The 24,598-nt window shown below is 37.2% G+C and overlaps 1 protein-coding gene across 1 annotated transcript in view; it reads right to left on the minus strand.

Moving 5' to 3' along the window:
* Positions 1-534: 534 nt before the first annotated feature.
* The window catches only part of ABHD5 (abhydrolase domain containing 5, lysophosphatidic acid acyltransferase), a 29,801-nt gene continuing 5,737 nt past the window's right edge, over positions 535-24,598 (minus strand). Inside the window, exons 2-7 of the mRNA XM_086742758.1 lie at positions 13,783-13,868; positions 13,134-13,506; positions 9,993-10,147; positions 6,464-6,575; positions 5,730-5,916; positions 535-3,504 (exon numbers count right to left, since the gene is read on the minus strand). Of these exons, the coding sequence (XP_086598884.1) occupies positions 3,415-3,504; positions 5,730-5,916; positions 6,464-6,575; positions 9,993-10,147; positions 13,134-13,506; positions 13,783-13,868 (1,003 nt within the window). The 3' untranslated portion in view covers positions 535-3,414. The remainder of the gene's footprint in view (positions 3,505-5,729; positions 5,917-6,463; positions 6,576-9,992; positions 10,148-13,133; positions 13,507-13,782; positions 13,869-24,598) is intronic.

Here is a 24,598-nt window from a genome sequence, read left to right on the forward strand (position 1 = left end):
TAGCCGTAGGGTTCTGGAGGGCCGTATTTTAAGGAATGCTAGCAAAATAGGCATTTCTGAATATGTCTGCCCATACATTGATTTCAGATGTTTTTATTGTATTTGTGTCTTACTCCCAGTCAAAAAGCTGAATAACTGTGATCTGGAACAGCTGGGAATCTGAGGAACCACAACAGACCACAGGGAGCATTTGCAGGCAGAGACTGTCACATCAGTTCAGCACAAACAGCTGTAAAAACCTCAAAAAGATAAGGTTTAAAAATAAATGCCAGCATTAGTTTAATCCGCGTGAAACCAGATGACGGCATTTCTCCTGTTTGGACTCATTTTTCCACACTCAACGCCTACGAATTCCCATTCTCCATTTCTATTTCACAATCAGATACAAACGGGGACTTTCCTGTGATGGTTGTGAATGTTTTATTACAGAGTCTTATCAATAAATTACTTCTCTGAAAATCAGTTTTTCAGAACTAAAATCTAATCTGGCAAGGTTCAATAAGTAACAAGATGAACTCAGCCGTGCAAACAAAATATTACTAAGTTACTTTAATAAAATTTTATCACAACCTCAGGAAGAAGAGCGTGTCCTGGAGATTTAGACAGTTAATCTTCAATTTTTATTAATATTTTGTATTCTTTTTGTTATGCCCTAGCCTGTGGTACACAGTTGTCTTCATTTCGATGCTAGAATGGGATAGATCTTTGGGTGCCTTTATGTCTGTGATTCTTGTCTTATTTTATTGGGCTGTAATAAAAAAGCACCATCAGCGTTCAGTGCTTGCTGAAGTACATTTAAGCAACTGGTCATCACACTGAAACAGAACTTCTGGAGAAACTGAGCTTATTCCTAGACAGTAATCACTCACAAAAGGTCTAGTTCCCAAGCCTTTTCAGTATGTGCCATTCATTTCTGGTCAGTACTTCTTAGGATGTTTATTAAAGTAACTTTATTGGGTTATGTTGCACACAATAGGATATTCAGAATTTCATCCTGACATTCACAGCAGTATCTAATACTGCCTGGAAGACAACCAACAAACATTTTCTTTGTACATACAATCAGCATTCTGAGCTTGCAGCTACTTGTTGACAAATGCTTATCAGTTTCAATTAAATACAAGAAAACCTAAGAACACTGAGACACTTGAAAATAAACATTACCGTATTTTTAATGTATTTTGGATGGTTTAACTCAACTTATTAATTACTCTTGATTTCCAGGGCTTAATTCACAAAATTTTTACAAAAGCGACATCATGTCTTAACATTAATCAAAGATAACATTTAAGATTTTTTTAATTGTGCAAAAATGAAGCAATAAGTATTAGTACAATAAGCTGAAAAAGTAAGGGATATTTAACATAATATTAACATTCAGGGTGCGATTTTTATCCCTACTTCCATCTTTTGATATGGAATCCAGAATTCCCATCAGTAAGTGCTATCTGAAAATACAAATAGTTTGTTTCACCTTTTGTTATTTGGTGGAGACCCAGAACATATTTTTTGCATTACGTTTTTACGTAATGTTTAAGTTGATAAATACAAATTAGACACTGAAAAGGGGGAAAAAATACATTCTGGAGGCATCCACCTAAATGGTGGCACGATTGATAATTTATAGCTTATATTAAAAAATATTATTGATATTCTGATTTTCCATTTTGAACTCAAGAGTTTATCAAATAACCCAAAAGTTTGCTTAAAAATTCTAGCATCTGCTAATGGAAAAAGTAATTTAATTCAGTAATTAATTTTATTTAAAATCTTTAGCTTGTTAGTTATTAAGTGCTACCAGTCAAGGCAATCACAAAGACTGATGTTTGCACAGCACCATACAGATAAAAATCTCCTTCAGAAAGATAGAGATTATGTTCGGCTGGGAAGGTAATCAGAGTATTTCCTGAATATTTTAGGTATCTTTGCATTCCACATCATAAATATGTGCAATGATTCCTTAATTTGAGAAAAAAATGCACAGAATTCCACTCAAGCTTTAAGACATTGCTATAATGAATTCAAATGCTCTATATATAAAAGTATCAAGAACTCTTCAGTAGTCAATTTAATATTCAAAAGCAGATCAATAGTTTTATGTAAACTTGTTAAAAAACAAACCACCACATAATTTGGCTTTAAAGTGACAAAGTATTTTGCTTAATATAATTTACTGCACATGTGAAGAATGAACATCAAACTACGATTTCAAAAAGATGCAGAGACTGGATTATCTCTGATATTGAAATACTCAATTAAAATATATAATTATACAAAGAATCTCCAAAACATATAATTATAATTTGTTACAGTGGTATTGTTCATTCCAGTAATAATCCTTCCTATAAGGAGGCTGCATGTTAACTAAAATACACTAACCTGTTTTAGTTCCCAGTTAGAGAACATCAATATTCTCCCTCTGCCTCTCCTCAGCCCTGAATTTACTAAAAAGCAGACTAGATATTCTACCTAAAGAAAAAGAGAATTATGCTCACTATCCAAATGGCCATGCCTTAGCCCTAATCAAAATCTCATCAACTTATCTACAGTTGTTAGGTTTAGGCTAGTAACAAATCTTGCAGCAAAGTGTTAATAAGAGATGGAGTAACTAAGAAGCCATCTTCTGCATTTTAAATCACCAAAATCTACATAGCAAAATATCTACGGAAGCATGAGAGCTGGTGACATCACTGATTCTTACAAACTGAGCCTTCTGTAAAAGTTGCACAGATCGAAAAAGATGCCTTGAGATAAATGGAAATAAAACCCAATAGAAGAAAGGTTTCCTAATATTAAGCCCCAATTCCTCACAAACTAACACACGTATTTCAGCAACAGACACTGCTCATTATTTCAGCCCTGTCCCTCTCCCAAAATCAGCTTCATAAGCTGCTATCACTCCAATTAAAAGAAGAAATCCTCTTAAAATATTGTATTTGGCGTTCTGAATTTAAAAAATAAAATACATAAGCAATTTCATATTCTTGCTATGAAACATCAACTAAAACCCACAAATGTTTATAAAGAAACCAGATTCCATTTTATACATTGTATCTATATTGATACAGTTCTCTGTTAGTGGAGAATTCAGCATTTTTAGAGAATTCAACATGTGCAAAATTCAATTGAATTTTGAAGAAAATTCCAGTTTAAAAAGTTACATATAAATTCATATATGACAGGCAGGTAATCTAAAGACCAATCTCAAAGAAATCTGTACAAAGTTTGCTTCAAATCCCCCCCGCCCCCCCCCCCGCAAAGGCACTAAGTGGTTTAAGTGTGCAAATAGCTTCTTAGAAGAAACAGTGCGCAAACAGAGCCTGTTCCATTAGCTCTGCATTCTTTAGTGATTTCCTAAAGAGTATTGCTATTAAACGCTATCTACTGTATGACTTTGTAAAGGATGGAAGACAGTCAGTCCACAGAATCACAGATATCTTTCACTTTCTGATTGAAGTCTTCAGGTTGATCAGCATACACATAATGACCTGCACCAAGGATAGCCTGGAGGATAAAGGTGAAGAAAGAGCTCAAAATCACAAGAATGTAACAAGCCAATAAACAAACACTGGGATATTTGAAGAACCTGACTTTTAGACATTACCTACTTGATACTTTACTACTTGAAAAGAAAAATTTCAAAACTGGAACCGATCTCTTGCAGCCAGCCTGTGTTAATGCAGTTAGCACAACTTCTGCCAGGAGGTGGTATCACACAGCCTAAAAAGGACTTGTTTCACCTGTTGAAGGAACTTTGCTACAGAGGAAAAGAGGGTAAAACTACTGCTTATACAACTGCACACCTTGTTGAAAAAAAACCACCATTCAAGTGGACACAAGTCACTGCAAAACAAACTTAGGAGAACGTGCTTTACATATCAAACTTCTGATTCATCTTCATTCTCCACTTGAATAGTTCTGCCAGGTTGCTCTTTAGTTCTGTAAGTGTTTGCATTAAAGAGAGCACCGCAGCATTTGTATTCTGCTATTATAAAAATGATATGGAAGAGATTAAAGAAAATACTGGGATAAATGATTAAGAACTCAGAAGGTTAAATTGCTGAGGATTTTCTAGACTCGTGGAAGCAGATTTCAACCCTATGAATTAACGACTACTATGTTAAGCAGGAACAAGTAAAATCCAAATGATGCAATATATGGGGAGAAACCCCCACATTTGTGACCTAGATTATTTCACAGGAACTATGTAACAAAATTAAGGGCTTACGTAACCACACACAATGTGGCTACCCTCTTTCTATAATCTATCATTCTCTGCCAAAACTGATATGAAGCAAGCAAAGCCATCACCATAGTGTGCAGCAAAGGTACTCAATCTTTTAAAATTCCATTTTATAATCAGTCCAAGATTAATTTGTATTTAAATCTATTTTTCCTCTCCCTCCATTAAAACACTCCCTCTTAAGTCTCTAACTGAAGCTCCCCAAAAGTATAGCTGCTATTGTGTTAAAAAAAATCCACAAATTCAAAGTGAAAAATTAGAAATAAACGCACATAATAAAAGTCCAGAACCTGTGCGTTTTACCGAGGGTGGCACTGCCAGTCCACATCTCAGCCTCAGTCTCACAAGAACCCTTTCCCTCTAGGGTTTTTTGAACATCGCTGTAATTTCTACCACTTCAATCTAATAAAGTTTTCCACAGTCCATTCTAAAAGCTATTGTCCAGACTGGAAAAATCTGCCTGAATGGTATAAGCTTATCCTAGCAATCTACTGCACACTGCTTAACACTTTCTTACAACTTTCTCTCTGCTTAAGCAGTTAAGTGACACTTTCAGTCTACATATCAACATTTATGAAACATATTTGTGCTCTTTAATACATGTGAACAGTTCAATAACAAAGTCTTTTCCCTGAGCTCAGGCTTTAATGTGAGTTATATTGAGATTATAAAATTTTATCTGAATGACTTGTTGTAGTATACTATTGACATCACATTGTACACTTCTTTCCAGATAGATCTGGAGATCAGTAAGAAGACAGCTGGTGTATTCAAACACTTTATCACCTCATAGCATTGTAACATATATGCATATTCAATTATCACGGCTGACTGATGTGACAATGCATGAAGAATATGCTTAAATCTGTTTGGTTTTATAGAAATCAACAAAAAATGCACTGTACACATTCACACATGTACACACATTTTAAATTATAATGCCATACCTCTAAACAAGAATGTATTAGCTAGGAAGACAACACTAAGTATTTTTTTAATGACTTAAAGAAAGACTCTTACAAGAACCTAAGCACAACATACAAACCACTCTCTTACCAGAGAAACAAAAGCATTATACAGATTAGAACAGTTTATGAGAGCCTCCTCACTATGTCATACATATATGCAGATATTAGGACTGCTCTGGTTTAAAACACAGACAAAAGCCCAGATACTTACCAGTAACCACAAAAACTACTTGTATTAGCACACTGTAGAGCAAAATATTTTGTAGAGCAGAAGAATGACCTTGCTCAAAGATCTAATTCAGCTTCTACTGCTACCTTCTTACTCTGTGTACTCAATACTCTTCTGTCTAGGTTTTCTCTGATCTAACACTTCTTTTCTCTTTCTCTGTTACAGAAATCACAAGTTATTACCCCGGGCTTTAAATAAAAGGGCCAGCATTTCCACAGCTGATATAAAAATGATAAAATTTAAACAAATCCACACAATAAACAAACAACTCTTTAAAAAATCAACTTACTATTGTCCTCACGTATGAATTTGGTCTCAGAGACTGGATAGTGCTGCCAGAATTGCCATCTATACATGAACGTGCTCCGTAGACCACGGTGATAGGAATGTCTCGATCCATTTGTGGAATCCGTTGCAGCATCGGCCTTTTTGCCCATCCGTAAGGAATAGTCATGTTCTTGAAAGCTGTTTCACCACTTCAAATCATCCAAAAGGGTAAAAATAATTAAATTTCCATTGGATCTGCCTCTTTTCTAAACTGGAGTATCTGTGCCTTTTGGTAGCACAGAGTGCAATAGTACACAGAGCTGGGATTTTTTTTATTATTAAGAAATACAAGTTTTCAAGGCTTGCATGTACTTTTCAACATAAAGAGTCTATGTTTTTACAGTACTGAGTGATTAACACTTAAAATAATGAAATGCCTTACCTTTAAAGTTTTTTAAGAAATGCTTTACAAATTAAACCACTGTAACAATTTTAAAATTAAAAATTAGTGCCCAAACTCTCAGAATTAACACACAGGTAGTTTAGAAGAAATAGAGAATTAGGATAGCTTTTACATTTTTCAGTTTCTGGAATTCAGAAAAAGTGCAACGCTACTTTTTTCTTCAATTATTATAATAAATGTTACAATTTTTAAAAAAGGCATGCACACTGTTGCCATGTCCATTGGAGGGAGTAACAGGCACTCAGAAAATTAAAGACAGACTTCGAAACCTACACTGGGAAACTCATACTCACCTGGGTGACTGTACATTGCAGTGATAGATATATTCAGCCACAGTGTTATCATCAAACATTGATGAATATTTTCGCTTGAAATCTGGCCTTAAACGCTGAACAAGGCTTAATCCTGTGAAAACAGAAAACACTGTCAGAGGAAGAATCAGTACAGACAACTTTACCAGATTGCCTAATGCTTTTCATTACAACCCTCCAAATACATACCCTTGAAACTCATGGCTAAGCTTGATGACTTCTAAACCAATGTTTTGTTTCACCAATTCCATGTCTTAGGAAAACATGATGGCATTACACCAAACAGAAATGAAACATAAATATTCTAAAGGATCTTATGCTGCACCAGAAGAGGGGCAATTCAATCCTTGCTGATTACATATGAGGAATGTTTGAGAAGGGTCACTGCAGCAACAGAAGAAACATGCAAAGGGGACCAGCATACAGGCTAAGCAGAGTATCTTTCTGCCACCAGTTTTGTCTCACATGGTGTTCAACACTGTATTTCCCCTTGCTCTGGCAGCACTGGGTGGGCGAAAAGCATCCCACCTTTCAGAACCAGAAGGCACTGTTGAAAAAGCTGGGCTGTTTTTCTTCCTTACATATAAGTTTGTGCTCTCCCTTTATAAAACAGTCTCCTCTGGAGCTAGTTCATCTAACCAGTGTTTAGCTGAAAGAATAGAAGTCTATGCTGAAAAACAGGTGTAGAAATCTTGACATGCGTGTAAGACACAAGAACTGGTGGAAATTAAAGAGATTTAAGCTAGAAAAGCTGTTGTCCCCATGCTCTCTTAACAGTCAAAATAGAGAAGTGGGCCCCTGCAGGGGCCAGTTCAGGCTTTCTGAAGTTCAGCTCCTATTCTGAATCACTTCTTCAAGGAAGAAGTCTCTTCTAGCTGACCAGACGGATCTTTGGAACAAGAGCCTCACCAGAGGCTAATCTTAGTCTAAGAATATTATTCATCCCCAAAGAGATAGGCTCACAGTTTACCACTTGGGTTTATCAACCGAAAATACTGTTCTTAATCTTTGAATTATGATGATGTCACTTCTTCTCATCTGTCCCTGGCCAAAGGCCTGGTACTATTTATGTAGACCTTGTCACAGCGATCTATGCTTTTGTAACCTTGAGATTAGACTATTGCAACACACCCTTATGTATGCTTTAAATCAATTTAGAAAACTAATACAGCGCAAGAGAAAATAATTCCCTTACGAAACATCGATTTAAGTCCTGAAGAGATGAAGATTTTGCAAACATTCTGCAATTTGCTCTGTTGCCTGTGTTTTCTCTATAGAGAGTTCAATTGCTGGACTTCTGTCTTTTTCTGTCTGTCTGTTTGGGATTGTTCTGAACACAAATGATACAGCTGGCTTGGAATGAGTACATGGAAGAAAGAGATTAATTGTTTGTCTTCCCCTGCTATCAGCATAGAGGCCACTGCATCCCCATTTCCAATAACTAGAGGACTGAAAGTTACCAAATTTTAGAATTCACTTTCCATTTTGATAAAAAGTGTTTTGTCTGTGGATCCAATCGTAAAACCATTCTCCTTTCCTGGAAATTAACAGGGAAGAATGAAACAAGGAGTCAAGGCACTTTGGAACAAATTTTGGAATGAAATCATACGGGTTCATCCTCACAGTGTTTACTGAAGACGCTCTCAATTGTCTGGCTGAGGTTTTACATAGTGCTTATGGAAATGCTACAACAAATACTAATGTTGAAGACTCCAAGTTCCTCAAAGGGTGTGGTCACAGAGACTTTACTGTTGTCTTCAGGAATTTTTAGGCATTCAGCTCTAGGAATGGAATTCATAAATCAAATCTAAGCACTGAAATCCCAATACTGTGGGCCTCCTGGACTTTCCTTCCAGTTAAGTGAAGGAAAACATGCAAATCAACTTACTTGAAACCACTCAAAGAAAAAGATCTCTCAAGATTCTGTCTCTCCCAGGTTTAAGTATCTGCCTGTGGGTCTGATTAAATATCCACATGATACCATGATGATATCCCAAAGAAGCTGGCTCACATTTAAGTGCCTAATTCTTGCCTTTGAAAAAGAGCAATTGCATTTATAGTGAGGATCACACAGTTAGGTCTGCCCAACAGCTTAAGCACATGTGCATGTAGAAGGAAATCTGGGTTTGGTTCAGTGCCTTTGGATTTGATACCTACCTTGCAGCACAGTGTTTAAACTTATCCTTCTCTAAGAACTATGCTTCATTTGTCAAGAATTGCACATTTAAGGTGATGACAGAAAACTTAATTTGAACACATGGATTGAGAAATGGATGAAAAATTTTGAGAAGCACTGTCCTCCACAGCAACTTATAAGTGAGGCTATGCTGGGGATACTTTGCCAAGACAGGGTCTGTTTCTGCAGCATAGTTTTGACTGCGCTTACTTGCTAAGACAGACAACTTCAGCTTTGAACTCTTCCGCATGGATTGATTTATGCATGTATTTGTTATTGGATAAAAGGCTTTAAATCAGTGCTTATCACTTAATATACTTCAAGTTGTCTTGTTAACTGAATTAGGATTTTACTTTTTTTTAAAAAAAAAAGGTTGTACAAAACATTGCTTATCTGAAAACCTAATTTTGTCACGGTCCCCAAAACAATTAAATAGATCAGCATATTAAAATATATACTCTAAAGAAAGAGACTTAGGAAACAGATGTGGTTTAAATGTAAACAAAGCCTAGAAATGCCACTAGTTTATCTTCAGACTGAATGAAGGTGAGTTAACTGTAACTTGCGAGGGGCCTGAAGGATATATTTTTCCAAGCCTCTCCAGTAGATACTCCTGCAGTAGAGAGAGTAATAGACAGATAACCTCTTTTCCCTCTAGAAGGAATATATAGGGCGAATCTAAGATTTGATCACACCTTTCTCCCCACTCCCCACATAAACCAAAACTGTCATAGTCCTAGTATTAGGGTATATAGAGTTTATCTAACATCTCATCACTGCTGTTGAAAAAACACAGAAATTCGAAGGACAGACTGCCACTGTAACACAGCACCCAAAGGAGATCCACAAAACTTGCTAGAGTAATAAGAAAATGGCTAAAGGAAATAACAAAGTTTCAATTTAACTTCTCTAAACTCAGGCCAAAGGCAAATGAGTTTATGAGAGACTGCCCTCTAATGTTAATCAAATTTGGAAATCCTGTTTGTCCATAAAATTGCAATTGGAAGGGAAACTAAACGGACTGTGACCAGAAGCAATCAGAAAAAAACCTTTTCACATTCATGCCTCTTTGTCAGGCTTCCCCAACAGACCTAGAAATGTAGCCTATAATAATATCATCTGGCTTGCTACAGACTACCATGCTAGTACTTCTAATAGAAAGGGCTTGCCCTCTTCTAAGGAGTTCATCTTTCCTCAACTCCTCCCACTTTCTCCTCCAACTCCTTCCTCCGTGGGTGATATGGGCTTGCAACAAAGCTTATCTTAATGTGGTATTTGACCAATGTTTATGTTTAACGAAAACAGAAATGGTATTTAAGAGTAGCTAAAACTCACCAAAGGGTCCTGCTATCCTCAGCCCAGCTAATGGATTAAATGGACTCAATATAGCTCCTAGCGCTTTGATCCAGATTGGAATTGGTCTTTCGTGTTCAGCATTGTCAGGCCTCTCTGGAAAACCCCATGGCTCCACTAAGATAAGGTGTTTGACCCTGTTGGCAAAAAAGGTTCAGAGGTTTAGAGTACATTAATTTTTCTTCGACTGAGTACGACGGAAATGTGCCATCTGTGGACTATGCAACCTGCTTTAGTCACTTCTGTTACAGTGGTTTATTACCTAGTTTCTGACTCATGAATGGTTTTGCTTTAGATTGCTAATTAAAGACTGAATTGCAAGCAGTCATCTGTACGAACACCAGAAACTTGGAAGCTCATGTCATAAAGAGAAATTCTGTATTCAACAGATACCCACTGTCACACACATTTGAGAAAAAGGCCAGTCTTGTTTCTATTTTTAAAAATAGCCTAATCTATATGATCAGTCAACATTATTTGCAGAAGCAGTTTAGTGAGAGCAAAGAAGATAAGTGCATCTGTTTCATTTAACTAAACTTGCTAAAAGTCTTTCTTTTCAAGCCATCTAAGATCTCTGTTCTAAGAAGAGATGCAATTTATCTGAAAAATCATCTTATCAAAGTAAAATTTGAACCGAGAGAGGCAGAGCAAAATTAGCAGATGCTTTCTAAATTTATTTACTTTTAAGTTATGAAAGAAATGTCAGAGAGACAATTTATAAAATTGTATCTCAAGGAAATCTCTGTACAGAGAGTATAGCAGGAGTCTCCAAGCTCATGCAACTATCAACCACTTCATTCTCCAAGTGCCCCTCAAGTAAAAGATCTATTTCAACGTGGTAGACTGGAATCATTCATTTCTGTTTAATCCCATAATAACACCTACTCTGACTGTCCTAGATACTGTCCATTTCTGAAAAAGTGACTCTTAACTATAGTTTTGCATATTTAAGGTTATTTTCCATGCAAGCTTCATCGTCTTTACTTTCTTCTTCATGACTTCCTTCTCTTTCAAAGCCATGAGATTAGATATTTAATACAGCAGAGTTCTTGGTGCCTTAAACGATGTCAGAAGTGATTCCAAAGGCTATTTCTGGACTATAATCAATTGGGAAACTAAAAATCTGTGCTTGAAATGAGGGGCTAAAAAGGATTAACCTCACAAAGATGTTTCTTGGCTGTCAGCTCAGCCACGAGCGTATTCACATACAGCAGCAGACAGCATCGGTAAGAGAAGACAGGGTAGAATTTAACCATACAAATCAAGCAGGAGAGATTAAGGACTAAGGAGCACAAGCAATGAGGAGCCATCCAGGAAAACCACTCGTTCTGTACACAGACTATGGCATTAAACTTAACATAGCAAACACACATGAATAAAAATAGAGTAAGCTTTTTTCGTGTTTCCTTTCTTAATACTTTCCCTCCTACTTGGCATTTCTCCTTTTGGTAATCGAGCCTAAAACATAATGCAGGATAACGGGAAGCTGACCATGAGAATCATTCAGTTCAGAAGTTGCAGTATTTCAAAATCATGACCCATCACCATGGGAATACTCTAAATGGGAATCTTTTTGGACTAGTAGCTTCAGATGTCCCATGAACAACTCTGGTATAATGTAGTAAATTAATGGATCATCTAAGCTGGAGAAACAGATCTACTTTCCTAACAATACATATCCAGAATCTCTTAAGCCTGTAACGCATTGTTAGATAGTCTGGCTGAAAGCTGTGCTATATTTATCACTTGATTCAATGCTGTTTTAAGATCCAATCAATTTGTTAATTCGATGGTGTTAGTTTAATTTCAGAGAAACATTAGTAATGTGAGAGCACAAACTGAAACACCCTCAAATTAATTAACGCCAACGTAAGCATAGTCAGCCATGAAAACAAAGTGTCACTTTTTATGTAAGTCAGCAGGGGGGCAGAAACAATATCCCATATTCCGTAGGGATAGGATGGCGCCATTTACAGATGCTTTAGAAGAAGGAGTAAGGAACTTGTAAGGGATCCCTACAAGAAAATAACTACAATTAGTGAAAAGTTGTTTTATGCCCAAAGGGTAACAGGTTTACATTCCCAGAGCAGAGGATTGCATTTCTTCATTGCAATTCTGGATTTAGACACACACCTACTTTCACACATCATTTCCAGCCACACATGCCAACTGTCGTCCACTTGGAAAGAAAGAAGCAAAGTGTTTTAGGAAAAAATTAAGTATAAATTTATTTCAAACTCTCCAAATGAGAGAAAAATAAATGTATATGGTATAAATCAATGTGAATATATAAGAATAAAATATGTTTATATAATATAGACTCTGCCATATGATGTGGAAATCTAAACTTACATTCACAGTTTCTCACAGGGGTCCACTATGTGTAACTAAACAAAAGCAATGTCCTTTTTTGATACAGAAGAACCTCAGTTCGTGGGATCCTAGTTCACCAGGGGCTATATAACCAGATTATATAAAAAAGGAGACAAATTATTAGTTTAAGGGGAAAAAAAAAGGATTAGCTGTTGGCCATAATGTGGTGTAGAAAATGCTGATGAAATACAATTAAAGGACTGCTGTAGCTGGGTTGTTTTGCAAAGAAGAAACAAGAAGTGGCATACAGACAATCTAAATCAAACAGTCACTAAAATCATTTTTACACCATCATGCTGGCCCCAGGCCAACTGCTAGCATATAGGCACAAATTACCTCGGGGAATTATGTTTAGAAGTTTCAGTGTTATCAGTAATAACGGGAAGTTTGGCAGAAACAGGCCTATTTTCCCTTCACAAACCTATGTTTGATCAGAGATATCACAAATTCACCTATAAACGTGATCTTTGCTATTTCATCTTATAACACAGCAAGGGTGTACTGAACAAAAACAAAGAGGTACTGAAAAGTACCCAGAAAAGCATGTTTTCCTATCTACTTACTCCTATTCACCTGGAAACAAACAATACAATTAATACTTTGGGCTTAAAATTCAGTATCAAGTTTCTTTAAATCAGTGCAGTCATTTACTTAAAGACAATCTATAAAGAGCCTGATGTAATAAAATTTGTGCTAAAATCATTAGTCAAATACAGAAGAGGAATTCTACATTTCTTTACTGGCACATACCTTGATGGGTACTTTAATGCGTAAGCAGCAGCCAGGAATCCACCTAGGTTGTGTCCAAGTAAAATCATTTTTTCTAACCCCACCTCCTTTCTCCATTCTTCTATGGATTCCACAAACTGATTTTCTGCTTCCCGAGCATCAGCATCAAAGTGTGGTCTACTGCTACGTCCAAATCCCAAGAGGTCAAAAGCATGAACTGTCCTGTTCTCACAGAGATCTTCAAAATTGAGAGCCCACAGTCCAACACCTCCTCCAAACCCATGCAGGAGAACAAGCGGAGTTTTATGTGAAAGGTCCGGAGAAAATGTCAGTGTCCATATTTTATTTCCATTAGATATATACACATACCGTTTATTGTATGTGCTCGGAATACCTGAAGAAAGAGTGGGAAAAAATGATGTTGCTAGACATCCCTGATAAAATATGAAGTACATTCTATGGAAACCACTGTTTTAAACAGGAGATCCCTTTAAAAGGAGAGAGTTGACCATCAAATATTTAAATAAAGGAACAATGAAAATCTAATTCTAAACCAGTTTATTTCATCACAGTGTAAAAGCAATATAAAAAACTTATTTAATTTTATTTAATGTAAATTTATAGAAAATCTAGTTACATCTATAAATCTTACTAAAAATCAAAGACTTACATTTTAGCATTTTGTCCTCAGCCTCTTTAAGGTGTAGCAGTGATGTGGGACACCAGGCAGGAAGCCAGCTGAATAACCATCCTAACCTACAACAGCAATACAGAATAAAAACTTCTTCAGCAAGATGGTAATTTTTTGCACCATTTGATGCTTTGAAGACATTTATTTTGCTGCTCTTCATAAAAGAACCCATGTAAATGACAGGCCATACAGGACAGGAGTGCGCAGTGGGAGGGAATTTGCTTTCTCCCGACTTTGATAAAGTGGTGTCATGATCAGAAGCATTCTTCAAACAGTGTGCTGTTTCTCCACTGTGTGTTCCTTATCAGAGTGTACTGATGTACCTCCGTCAGAGCAGGCTTCTTCTGAGAACCTGGAGACATCAGTCCTCATGCCGACCCGAAAAGCCTGGCAGGATATATAACACAATCACTGGAGTTTCCAGCCTCCTGTCAAGTTCTCTTGGAAGCCTGCCTGCACACACATTACCTTGCATGAACCTACTATTTCCAAAAAAAGCAATAAACGCCAGCCTAACCTGAACCAATTCATACACTAGATAAATTTTTAAAGTGAAAAATAAGTGGGTTCATTCTAGCAAAGTAAAAACTTAGGGCCTTCATTACCAACTTAGAAACAAAGTCCCAGAGGAAAACAAAACAGCAATTTCAATTGCCCCAGCAGAATCTGCTTTCCCAACTGTCAGTTACTATCTTGGTAGTACTACCTTGAGCATGAGAGCAGGGGGAATGACTCAGCTAGCAGCACTGCCTCAGTGACTGCTTCAAAGGGCACAGCCACTGGGTACAGCTCTTCCTGGGTGCTAATTTATCTCTTGTTTTCCAGAGGGAACCCTCTTCTTCACTCTCTCACCTGTTTCTGAAGTGGCTCAGACTATCAGTGCAAAGGCTGCTACTGTAGGACCCCAGGCCATTCATCATGGAAGAGGATAAGGTCACCAAATTCACAATCAACTTTTTTTCTTTAGCACTTTTTTCCTACACTGAACTGTTTTCCAGTTAGTTATAGTATTTTCAGGACCGAATGCTACAAATACTAGTTGTACTACAATTCATGTTAAGAAACTATAAGGTTACTAAGGTCTAATTTTTCAGAGTGTACACAACATACTGATATCAAACTACAGATCTGCTCCCCCCTCCCCCAGTTCTTTATCCAAAGGACCTTCTCCCCACCTTTTTAAGGGGTTGAGCTACTCCAGCTGCATAGCTACTTAAGTTTATGATACAACATGGAAGATTTTCTGGGGATGCACAACGTAATGGCACTGTTCAGATTTATAGAAACATATTACAGGATAACAAGGAAAAAACCCCAAACCACACCTGATCAAAAAGGATTAATCATCCAATCACCCATGCCTACTGCTATTCAGTATTACTCTTCTGAGAAACACACTGATGTCTGGTTGTTCTGTAAATAACCTTCCTAAACCACCAGACCATGGGAATCATTATAAGCGTGTACTGAGGGACCTGGAAGGGATGGGTGCATGTCCTTGCATGCCATGTCCTCCTGAGAAATGAAAGAACTCAGCATCTTACAGGAATGGTCATCCAAGTGTTTTGCTTCCAGATTAATCTACACATTTATTTAAAAGTAAGATTTTTAAGAGGTTAAAGCTGGCACCAGCCAAAAGCAATTTCACCCGCAAATAAGTGTGAAATCTGAGTTTAACAGTATCACTAATTGTGTCCAATGTTCTGAATTGCTCCCGTAAATAATTATATCTGTATGTCACCACCATTCTGAGCCAAACTTTCTGCTAGCTATACGCTCAACCAGACATTTTCATTCATAACTCTTAGGTTAGAAGCACAAAATTCAGTCATTATTTCCCCAAAGCCAAAACAAAATTATTCTTCTTGGCAAAACCACTGATTTCACAAAGAAACTTCTTCAAAGATTTTTTTTTTTTAACAGAAATGTACAGCTGCAACATGTCAACATGAAGACAGTGCAGAAATATGACTACAATGAAATAAAAATCAGTCCCAATATTATTTCCCATTCTTAGGGAGACACCTGGATATTCAGGAAAAATGTTCAGAAAATTGGATCAGAATGGGAAACTTGTAACATAGATGTCCACTCTTTCTCCTGTTAGTTACCAGTACTGTTTATAAATATTGAGATTTTCATTCAGAAGAGACAACACATACATGTATAGCTTGACAAATACAATCAGCAAGCTGAAATGCTTAAAATAAAAATTATGTTTGCAATTCAGTCATTCTGTACTGGCTGAACTAGAAGAGGAAGTAAAAAAAAGTCATCACTTTATAGAAAAGTTATTTTAGAAATAAAGTATTTAGTTGTCTATATTCAATACTTAATCCTTTGTTTTGCCCCTACTCTTTCAAAAAATGATTGCTAGATGTTTTCCACATGTGGAGAACAATCAACTATTTAATCTATTTGAATAATTTCTCTGACAGCTTTGGAAGACTGGAGTGTGGCTGCATCATTTCTTCTGCACATCTGTGCTAAATGTGTCTTCTAAATACACACAAGAATGTCAATTGCTTACATGGCCTATCTTTTTTATTTCTGTGATATAGAGTTTAAAAAGCCATGTAATGTCAAAAAAAATAGGCGATGGACCTCTCAAGACAGTGTGCTCACCAGTAATGGAGATAAGATATGAAAGAAAACTAAAGATCTCAGCAGTAGTTTCACGTTATAAGCAAGCTACCCACTGCCAGAAGAGGTAGACCCCACTCTGCTCTCATCACTCACCACTTCCCAGACACTCTGTTTCCATCTTTCTTTTTACAGAAAGAAAACTCAGGAGTGGAATCTTTTATTTTGAGGATTTAAGAAATCCATTGGGTACAGCTGCTTGCTATATCAAGAAGTGTGAAATAAGTCTGGCAACTGACAGCCCAAATTTCTATTTGTACGGTGATTGTACATATGAGTGTTAAACCTCAAATTACCAATGCACGTGCCCTGGTTCTGGCTAGGATAGAGTTAATTTTCAACTGAGCCGGGAGAGGGACTGGAGCTGGTGGCACCTGTGGCTGGGGGACACAGGTGGGACAGGTTACTCATTAGCCAAAGGGCTAGTCCATCCCATGTGACATGCTCAGTATATAAAGTGGGGATTGGCCTGAGGGGTAGTTTCCTGCTACTCAGGAGGGAGCTGGGCATCAGGATCCCCTGTGAGCCATTGTACTGTAAATTACATGCTTTGGTATTTTCTGTTATTGTTTGTTTGTTTTCCATCTCTGTTTTCTTTTTCCTCTACTGTTCTCTTAAGCTGTTTTTATCTCAACCCATGAGTTTTGCCTTCTTTACTCTCCTAATTCTCCTTCCTGTCGCACTGTGGGGAGGGGGGTGGTATTTCAGCTGCTGAGTGGGGCTAAACCATGACAGCATATAACTATGGAATCTAACCTGGATATTTGTTTGTGGCTGTACAGTAACAAAACCCAGTGTGTATATCCATGTTAAAATAAGCATTACTGGATGCCTCCTCGCATCTTCTATTTGGGATCAGTTACACTTTTCACAGCTACCTGAAAAAAGTTTGGAGGCTGGAAAAATCAGAGGCCAGAAGGTGGGGGGGGCTGCTGAGCTGCCAGGTGTTCAAAGAAGTCACTCTCTCTGCCAACAGACCTCCATGCTTCTTGTAATGTGTCTGGGGCAGGAGACCAAAAGGTACTGGAAAGCCTCAGACACCAACTGAAAGGCCTTAGATACAGAGAAAGTCAAGGTGATTAATGTGAGGCTAGAAGACTAGAGAGACCATTAGTAGCCTATGCTGATGGCCAAATACAGTAAGAAATAACGAAAACAAAAGGGACACAGGCATGTGACAACATGGAGCTGCAGCTGCTATGCACAGGGGCCAAGCTGCCAGCCAGGACCTAAAACGTCAGCTGGTTGGAGCAATTGTCTTGTTTCCCCAGGACCAAGTATAAGAAAGCATTGAAGTAAATTATTTAAAAGTAAATAATGATTACTATCTTTAGACATCTACAGAGTAAAGAATAATTGAATATGGTGTAAAATGTAACTAAGGATAATACTGCTTTTCCTTAGCCACTTGAATGTTAATTTGAATGAAGAACTTGCTGTCACAACACAGCTCAAATTGCCAATGGGAAACTTTCAAAAGAACTGAGAATCAAGTAGAGGCAGAGGCATAGTGAACCTGACCCACCCATCCACCTCCACTAATTAGGTCAAATCAGATGAAGAATGTGGCAAATAGGTAACTCTGATACTACCACTCTGTCAGCTAGATTAATCCTATTTAGCTTCGTGAGAATTGCTTACATGCAAGAAAACTGATGGATGTGTAACTGGTTACAAATTTGACACACTCCACAAAAAGGTCATGAAAGCTTAGATAATACCGAAGAATTGAAAACATCTATTGTAACACTGAGGTAAGCATTCAAACAGCTGAATAGTCTATCTGATTTCTGGCTTGTATTGTGGATTTGAATCATGAAGCTCTAACACATAACGATGTTCAACAAATGTTCAGTACAAGTTGCTTATAACTCTATCTAGGAGATAAGTGTACGTACACAGCTCATTCTCTCACACTTAAAATTTCCTTACATTAGAGTTATACAAATGCATGGCATACAAGACATATTAAGCTTAAAATCATTCAAAAGAGATCAGTAATTAAAATATTGGAGAACTACCTGCAAGAAAAAGCATCTCCCTCAGCTCTCTGTTACAGAAATACTAAGAATGGTCAAAACAGGAGGAATGAAAAGGAGCATAATGTTTCCATAATGGGGCAGTGAATTTAGGGCAAAGTGCCAATTTTAAAAGTAAACTGTTTTACTATAATGCTCTAAGGACACTCTATAGTTATCATAGGATTTTGTATGGATGGATGCCTAAGTGAAATAACTAGAGAACCCTTTTACCCTTTTCATTAGCTGCTTCTCTTTTCTGTCTTTTTTTTAAGAGGAACAGTAGAAATAAGTCTATTTACTGAATTTTTCTGCATTTTCCTCAGCACCAGTAGTATACAAAAAGCTTAAGAGGCAAGTAGGATATTGTTTCTTCCATTGTCAACATCACAACTGTTTCAGAACAACTTCTGTTCTTGGTTACTAAATGTCAAGTTTACAGCTAATAACCTGAAACAATAAAAAGCAAAAGAAACAGTCAGGGATGACACAATCAAATAGGACTTGTGTGTCAAAATGTCAGAAAGAAGTAGTAGGTTTATATTTGGCTAATTATGTCCAAGATAGAGTTAAGTTAAACACACTTTTCCTTTCCCATTTCATTAATTTAACGGCTTGCAACACCAGAATACTGAGTGCTGTTAACATGACTATTGCAAGAACTAATGCTTCTTTATTAACATTTACCAGCAACACTACCATTACAAAAATCCCCTATAATTTAAGTAAATAATAGTTTTCTTTTCAGCATTCACTATATCCAAATTCCATCTTCTTCTCTATTTACTCCCAAGAGAACTTGTCTTGAATGTAGGTTGTTTAACAAATCACTGGGGAACAAAAAAAATACTTTGGGGAAAAAGTAATAAGCCTATTTCAAACTAGTGTGTGAAAGAACAAGAAAACACGTTTCTAAACTCCAGTAAATGGAAAAGTAAGCTTGAGGAAATACAGAAGTGGCAACTATTTTCAACTCAAGAAAGTTTTAAAATTATTACATATTGGAACTGCATATCTCTGAATCAAATTTGATATTTTTTTTTCTGTTTGGTAACACACTAAATGATTAATAGTAATAAGAAATTTAAAATGCGCAAGGTAGAACCACTAAAACTAGGATGTCACTTAATCATTATGGATTTAATTTTATGAATGGATTCAAGTTCTGTATGGTTTCAGACAAGCTAGCAGTCAGTCTCTTTAGCATTTCAACAACTGTCATTTAAAATCCAAGAAAATTACACATTGAAGCTTGATACTAGTTTAGGCAAAGCAGAAATCTTCCTATAAGTGGGAAAGTTGGGGTGCAGAAAGTTTTAAGTAAATAAAATACATCCTTAAGGACCAATATGAATACTCCTTCTGTTCAAAGAATAAATAAGAATATAACAGTGAGATTTTTCAATTACAAAATGAAGTTAAAAACTACAACACAAAGCATATTTAATTGAAAATCATAGAATGGTTAGAGTTGGAAGGGACCTTCAGAGGTCATCTAGTCCAACCCCCCTGCAAGAAGCAGGGACATCCCTGGCTAGATCAGGTTGCTCAGAGCCTCATCCAGCCTGGCCTTGAATGTTTCCAGGGATGGGGCATCCACCACCTCTCTGGGCAACTTGTTCCTGTGTGGCAACCTGTTCTAGTGTAATGAGAGAATGTATTACTGATCAGCATGAAAGAGGACTCCAATTTCCTAATTAAACTTGTAAAGTTTAGGAAAATGTTTATCATGTGAAAGCAACACAGTCTGCATGAAATTGAGAAAAAGATGCAGCAAATAAATACATATTGGACTTAAACCTTTGCCAGAAGAAGTCGACTGTAGTTGATATTCTATGTTAGTCTGTTAAGGAAAGCCAATTTTTAAAATTTCTCATTTTAAAAATAATAAAAACAGATAAAACAGAAGTATGCGTGTTAGTCCAACTCTGAGAAGCACTTCACTTCTGTGTTTTCACTCCTGCTGGTGTCAGTATGTGGCAAACTGGGTGATGTGATGCCTGAATCTCAGGCCATCATCACTACCAGCAGATCAGATCTAAAAGCTTACTGTTCCCTCCATTTTGCCAGTTCAACTACTACTGTGGCTGCTCTGTCAGATTTGTGAAGTGACTCAGCTTTAGAAGAAACTAAGTTTTAAATCAGATAATTAGGGAGATCCAGTTGACTGAGAAGCCAGTTAACCAGCAGACCTATGGGCTAACAAGGTGGAAAAAGGAGACTAATGCAGCAAGGTGGAGGATGGCAAGCCTTTAAGTCAGAGCTGCCACTGACAGACAGTAACATATCATCATGACCTCTGCTGGTATGGATTTAACTGGGCAGGAATGTCTTGGGAACGAGGCTCAGGGTATGGTTTCATGACTTTAAGAGCATAACCAGTTTCAGGAGTCCTTGCAGTCCTTCATTCCTGTCCCTAAAGTACAGCATGTTCTTCAGAGCTTTAGTTTTTGAGAATAATGAATACAGCATTCAAGCATATGCAATCTATATACGATAGTGGTTACTGCAAAGGCTGTACATCCAGGGGCAGAGCTTCTGCATGTACAGAAGTCAGATGTAGTAAATACAACAACAATTTGAATGAGATGTTCCTAGCACAAAAATTAGACTCTGCCAGTTGCAGACAAACATTAAGAGAAGAAATTAATAATATTGCGAGAACAGACCACAAATGACGTAATCCTCAGGGAAAGACCTTGAGCAGCATGCTAAAGCAAGACTCAGAAGCAAGAGTTAGGAATATGGTATGGGAATAAAAAACCTCAATCCTTAACAAATGTCTGTTTACCATTTCCATGAGGTAATAAAAAAGTATTAAATTGCTGTGAATGGGTTAAAAAGGAAAACATTTTTTCCCCCAGATGACATTATAACCTTGCCTATAAAGTTCTGTTTAGATGAATTTTGAGCCAAGATGTTCCATGCAATAAGATGTTGTGAAATTCTTGGATACTTCAGTAACATTAAAATAGAATGTTTTGAAAACCTCTGCATAGTATTTATAGGAAGTGCAATGCATATTACCCCCATTCCAACAAAAAGCCCATAATGGGTTATTGCAGAATGCTGCTACACTAGGTCAGAGGTAAATACAATGCATTCCTCATGTACTTACTGCATCTTGAACTCTGTATTTAGAACATTCAACATCAGAACTAACGTAAACATTCAGAAGCAAATTTTATTACTGTCTCTGTTTGTATTAGCAATGGTACACAGGACTACCACTTTATCAAAATTAACCTGAGAATATAAATAATGAATGTGAGTCCATAACCAAAGAACATTTTCTGTCTATTTTAGTGATATCTGAGTTTAACACGTTATTTAAATTCATCTGAACAACCTGAACATTCAGGCAGTGGAAAGGACCTACGATTTTCCCCCTTCTCGTGCTGAATCTCAGCTATAGGTACATCTTGCCGTATACACTGCATCATTGTGGCCCCCTCCCTATTTTCTTCTCTGTCTCATAGTATTGCCTTTCATTTTTTTTTATCCATATGTATCCATTTTATATATTTTTGTCATTTCTTTCATCCCCTTTCTAGCTGTATCCAAAGGTGCCCATTTCAAGGCACAGTTTTAACTGGCATGTGCTTTTTCAGTAAGTACCACAAGAATTAAGTTTATCCATGCACTGCCACCCAAGCCTGCAATCTGTAACGCTCATACTGCTTACACAGTAGTTGTGTTATCACCCAGTGTGAGAAACCATTAAGCACGTGTGCAATAATCACCAAACAACGTGTGTGGTCATACAGCTATTTTTCATTCCTATTATTGTTCACTGCTATACAGGCTCCAAATGCACAAACAAGGGCAGTGTCCTATTATCCTTTGAAGTGTCACACATAGTCTTCTCCACAGTCAGGTTAAAGTCAGGCCACACATCTACTCCAGAGCAGAGATCTAATTAATTCTAATAAGCTTTCAGAAACACTGTTCCTCCCTAACTTACAACATACTCCCTAACATACAGGCATTTCCACTAAAAAAAAATTACAGTCCACTACTTGCTAATAGTTACCAGCTAATCAAGCCTGTTGTTATTTCCTTCCATCTTTTCTAAGGACTCATTGTTCTATTTTGTGATTTAAAACCTAAAATCAAACACAATCTAGAGAAAAATTGTATTAGCAGCCACAGACCAGGTATGGAAGAATACAGAGATAAAGGTGCTGAGGAGAAAAAAGGAAATGAGGGAGCTGTACAGTTCCACTAAAACTACTCAACCTTGTAATCATGTGTGTAACACACACGTTAGGTACCACTGAGGACCTACACTGCTCTGCCTCCTCCACAGTAAACTCATGTCTGATAGAACTTGGCATTGCCACAGCTGTTAAGTGTCTTTACAAACAACACACTGCACATCACATTAAGAACTGGTGAAGAAAAGCATAATTGAAACAAAGAAAATGAAAATTTCTGCTTGGTGCCCTTCAGATGTTACATAAGTTTCTACTACTTTCATTTTACTCATGCACCTACTGATGTACTCCTCCTGTCCTTCAGACACCGCATAACCTCAACCTTGCTTAAATCTTACTTGTCAGCCTTCTCCTACCTCCCATGCCAGAGGCCTGCATTTCAGACTGTCCCTGAGTTCCACCAAACAGGACAAGAACAAAACACACATGTAACAGGCACCTCTCATAAATCTGCACCATTGCCCAGCCACACTTTACCCCACTTATCTTTTGTTTATGTTCCATATATTCCATTGTATTATGCACAACTTAGATCACAACCTAAATAGACAGATATTTTTATTTTTCCATAAAGAGATGTGTTAGAACACAGATAAAGACTATTTAAAGCATGTGATTATGTCCCTTAGCTCCAAACACACTATATGCAAACCCCACTCATGCTTGAGTGTGAAAACACACTGAAGATGGGTTATTTCACTGCAGACCATTAGAACAGCTTCTATGTCATGTTCTCTTAGCATAGTCACCTCCAGTGACTAACAGTTACCTATGTCAAATTTCAAGAACTAGTATTCAACGTTTTGGGCTATCTAGCCTCACTTCAACTTCTTGGAAAACCTATGGAGTACACAACACTTTTCCTCACAAACTGTTTTGTGTACATGCCTACATTACAAATGCTTTAGATGTCATGAAAGTGTAAGTAGCCTTAGAAATAGGTAAGAAGATAAACAGGTCTAAAAAGCCATTGCATCAAATGCTCCCTTTTGGAAAGCTATGATATAATTAATAAGCCTGTAGGGTCAGGATAACACTAAATGTAATCAGGAAAAAAAAAAAAAAATCTACAATAGTTTGCTAGCACTAACTCAACTAATTTTTTTTCCTCACTGCAATACATTTCTCTTCCTCACTTCATCATATGAGTGGACATTCTCAATGGCAACAGGTGCTCTTGCACCTTTTGTTACAGAATGCATTTTCACAGCTATTATCTTTCCCTCCTTTCTGTAGTCCCGTATGATCCCAACTTTTCTATTACAACTCATTCAGAGCACCTTCCTTCTTTGCCACTCCTCACCATGTTTTCTTTTTGTCACTCAAGGCTTTACCCTTAAAACCCTTCTCTTTTACCCTCTTAACCTTATTCCAGACTGACCTCATTCCCTTACACAGCTTCGCTGGCTCACAAACAGCTTTTCTTCGCTGACCTCTCTCCAGCTGTTCAGCTTTTCATCTGGATCTGTCAGAGCCAATGCAAATGCAGACACTCACCTTTCCTCCCATGCCCTCTTCTCTCTGGCTGTCAACACAAATTCTGTACAAAAATCTATCCTGAAAGAAAGTCTGAGTTGCAAGTAAATACTCAAAAGTTACAAAACAGAAGAATCGATTTACTCAACAAACAATCTTAATAAACAACTATATAAGAGGGAAAAGAAAAGCTGCTGTAATAATTTATCAGCTGGAAAAGTTGCTCAGATTTTCACATTGATATTCGGGAAAGTCAGAGACCATGGAGATCCTTCCGGCACAGACACTGTCCTTTTTGGAGGGGTAGGTCTCTAGCTGGGCTTACCAGCACCGCAGCAGGCTCTAACAAACCTAAAATATACCCAAAGGCATGCAATACGGGCTGGAGCTTGATTTCTCCAATGACCCATAGGTCACAAACACTTTGGCAACCCCAGCAGT

This window comes from Chlamydotis macqueenii, chromosome 2 (assembly GCF_036417535.1).
Source record: "Chlamydotis macqueenii isolate bChlMac1 chromosome 2, bChlMac1.mat, whole genome shotgun sequence".
Classification (NCBI taxonomy): domain Eukaryota; kingdom Metazoa; phylum Chordata; class Aves; order Otidiformes; family Otididae; genus Chlamydotis; species Chlamydotis macqueenii.